The sequence below is a fragment of the Suricata suricatta genome, chromosome 17 (assembly GCF_006229205.1).
Source record: "Suricata suricatta isolate VVHF042 chromosome 17, meerkat_22Aug2017_6uvM2_HiC, whole genome shotgun sequence".
In the NCBI taxonomy this organism is placed as follows: Eukaryota; Metazoa; Chordata; class Mammalia; order Carnivora; family Herpestidae; genus Suricata; species Suricata suricatta.
In genome coordinates, this window is record NC_043716.1 from 37,000,588 (window position 1) to 37,003,199 (window position 2,612).

A 2,612-nucleotide genomic window follows, 5' to 3' on the forward strand; every position below is an offset into this window, starting at 1 on the left:
GTTCGCTCCGCTGTAGCGACAGACGGGTAGAGGAGCTGCCCCGCCGGTTTGCTCCGCCCTGTGAAGGAGAGATGGGGAGGCGTTGGGCGGGGGCTGAAGTAGAAAGGAGCCTCCCCCATCGACGCCTCCCTCGACGTTAGCCCCTGAGCCGTGATGCGGGCGTGGGTCCTACTCTCCGCGGTGCTCTGGTACCTCACTGGAGGTGGGGCTCCTCCCGCTTGGTCCTACCCCTACGGCCTCGTCCCTCTTCCCAGTTCTGCCCCCTGCGCTTCTCCCCGCCCTAACCCCACTCTGAGCCCCGGCTCCTCTTCTACCTAAAAAGTCAGGGGTTTCTTTCTTCCGCAGTTGGAGGTCAGCGTTCTTCCGAACTCACGGGGAACGGCTTAGTTTACGGCAAGCCGGGACACCCAGGTACTGAGGACCTCTTCACTCCAGAGCCTATCAGAAGAGCAGGGGGAGCAGTGGACCTGCTTAAGATTCTTCCAACGAAGGGAAAGGGAGAGAACATTCTTTGAAAGTTCACCTGGTGCTTGAGGCTCGCGTCATTTCATCGTTACAGAGACCGTGCTACGCCTTAGTGTCTGTCACCCGGCCTAAAGTCTCACAGCTCCCACGGAGCTCAGACTCAATCCAGATCTTTCTCTGATGCCACCTCTCTTACAGGTGTCTCTACTGCTTTGCAATATGCAAGGCCCACTCAGAGTGATTTCCAGGGCTGCAAGCCCCTCTGTTTGGAGCTCCAACGCGTCCTTTAAGGCTCAGCGCAACTGTCGCTTATCACTGTGATAACACTTTCCCACACTCCTCAAGGACACTTGGTCACACAGGCTAACTTGAGATAACTTTGGGAAAACTTGGGGCGTTTGTCAAGTTTGGTGCTCTCCATGTTTGGAGCCCTTCTCCTTTTCACCAGCTGCCAAACTGTGGGACGGTACCTTCTTTGTATGTTCAGGGCCTGGCATTCAGTAGACTATTTTTTATTTTTATTATTTTTTAATTTTAAAGTTATTTATTGGTTTATTTGTTTTGAGAGAGAGCGAGTGCAAGCGGGGGAGGTGCAGAGGGAGGGAGAGAATCCCAAGCAGGCTCTACCTGCGGGGAGCCAGACCTGGAGCTGGATCCCAGAACTCTGGGATCATGACCTAAGTGGAAACCAAGTAAGCATCTGATGCTCAACGGATTGATCCACCCAAGGGCCCCCCTTTTCTGATCTTTAAATCAATTCCACTAACCCTTCAAAAAATTGATTCAAGTGAGTTCTGAATCTGTACATTAAAATGAAGTAAATGTATCTAAATGTATCGTGTACATTTTTATAAACAAAACTATAATGTTACAGAAAAAAGAATATTGACTATCAGTCTAGAGTTTAAAAAACTTGTGAGAAGCAAGGAAGAATTTATATTAGTATTCTAAATGTTATAATGATATGCATTTTTCGAATAGGGAAATCAAAAAAGAAATAGTGTGTCCTTGAGACAAAATGGTAGGAAATGTATTTCTTAATTTTGCTAATATATGTTATTTTATTTTGTCACAGTGAAATTATATGTAAAATTACATGACAATAGCCCAATCCTTGTCTGTATGGATTTTAAACGTGCGAAAAAAGAAATAGTGGATCCTACCTACATATGGATTGGGCCTAATGACAAGCCATTAACAGGTAATTTATTTGATCTTAGTATCTTCTTTTTAAATGTTATAGACTTTTGGGGGGGAGTCTATTATAGTTTTTTATTTTCATTCTCATAATTTTTCCATTAAAATATCTTTTTTAAATTTATTTTTTAAATTTACATCCAAGTTAGTTAGTGTATAGTGCAACAATGGTTTCAGGAGTAGATTCCTTAATACCCTTTACCCACTTAGCCCATCCCCCCTCCTACAACCCCTCCAGTAACCCTCTGTTTGTTCTCCATAGGTAAGAGTCTCTTGTGTTTTTGTACCCTCCCTGTTTTTATATTACTTTTGCTTCTGTTCCCTATGTTCTGTTTCATATCTTAAAGTTCTCATATGAGAGAAATCTTATATTTGTCCTTCTCTGACTAATTTCACTTAGCATAATACCCTCAAGTTCCATCCATGTTGCTACAAATGCCAAGATTTCATTCTTTCTCATTGCCATGTAGTACTCCATTGTATAGATAAACCACATCGTCTTGATCCATTCGTCAGTTGCTGGACATTTAGGCTCTTTCCATGATTTGGCTATTGTTGACAGTGCTGCTATGAACATTGGGGTACATGTGCCCTTATGCATCAGTACTTCTGTATCCCTTGGGTAAATCCCTAGCAATGCTATTGCTGGGTCAGAGGGGAGTTCTACTGTTAATTTTTTGAGGAATCTCCACACTGTTTTCCAGAGCAGCTGCACCAGTTTACATTCCCACCAACAGTGTAGGAGGGTGCCTATTTCTCCACATCCTCGCCAGCATCTATAGTCTCTTGATTTGTTCATTTTAGCCACTCTGACCGGCGTGAGGTAGTATTTCAGTGTGGTTTTGATTTGTATTTCCCTGATGATGAGTGATGCTGAGCACATCAATGGACATTTGGGCTCTTTCCATACTTTGGCTATTGTTGATAGTGTAGACTTTTTTTTTTTTTTT

The 2,612-nt window shown here is 43.7% G+C and overlaps 1 protein-coding gene across 6 annotated transcripts in view; it reads left to right on the forward strand.

Moving 5' to 3' along the window:
• Positions 1-30: 30 nt before the first annotated feature.
• The window catches only part of ZPBP2 (zona pellucida binding protein 2), a 6,995-nt gene continuing 4,413 nt past the window's right edge, over positions 31-2,612 (forward strand). For 2 of the 6 annotated variants that reach the window (XM_029928379.1, XM_029928380.1), the window contains exons 1-3: positions 31-202; positions 346-411; positions 1,541-1,666. In XM_029928379.1, coding sequence (XP_029784239.1) covers positions 154-202; positions 346-411; positions 1,541-1,666 — 241 coding nt within the window. In that variant the 5' untranslated portion in view covers positions 31-153. Of the gene's footprint in view, positions 203-345; positions 664-692; positions 943-1,037; positions 1,253-1,540; positions 1,667-2,612 lie in introns of those variants that run through there. The other 4 variants (XM_029928382.1, XM_029928384.1, XM_029928381.1 and 1 more) reach the window with 4 other exon arrangements.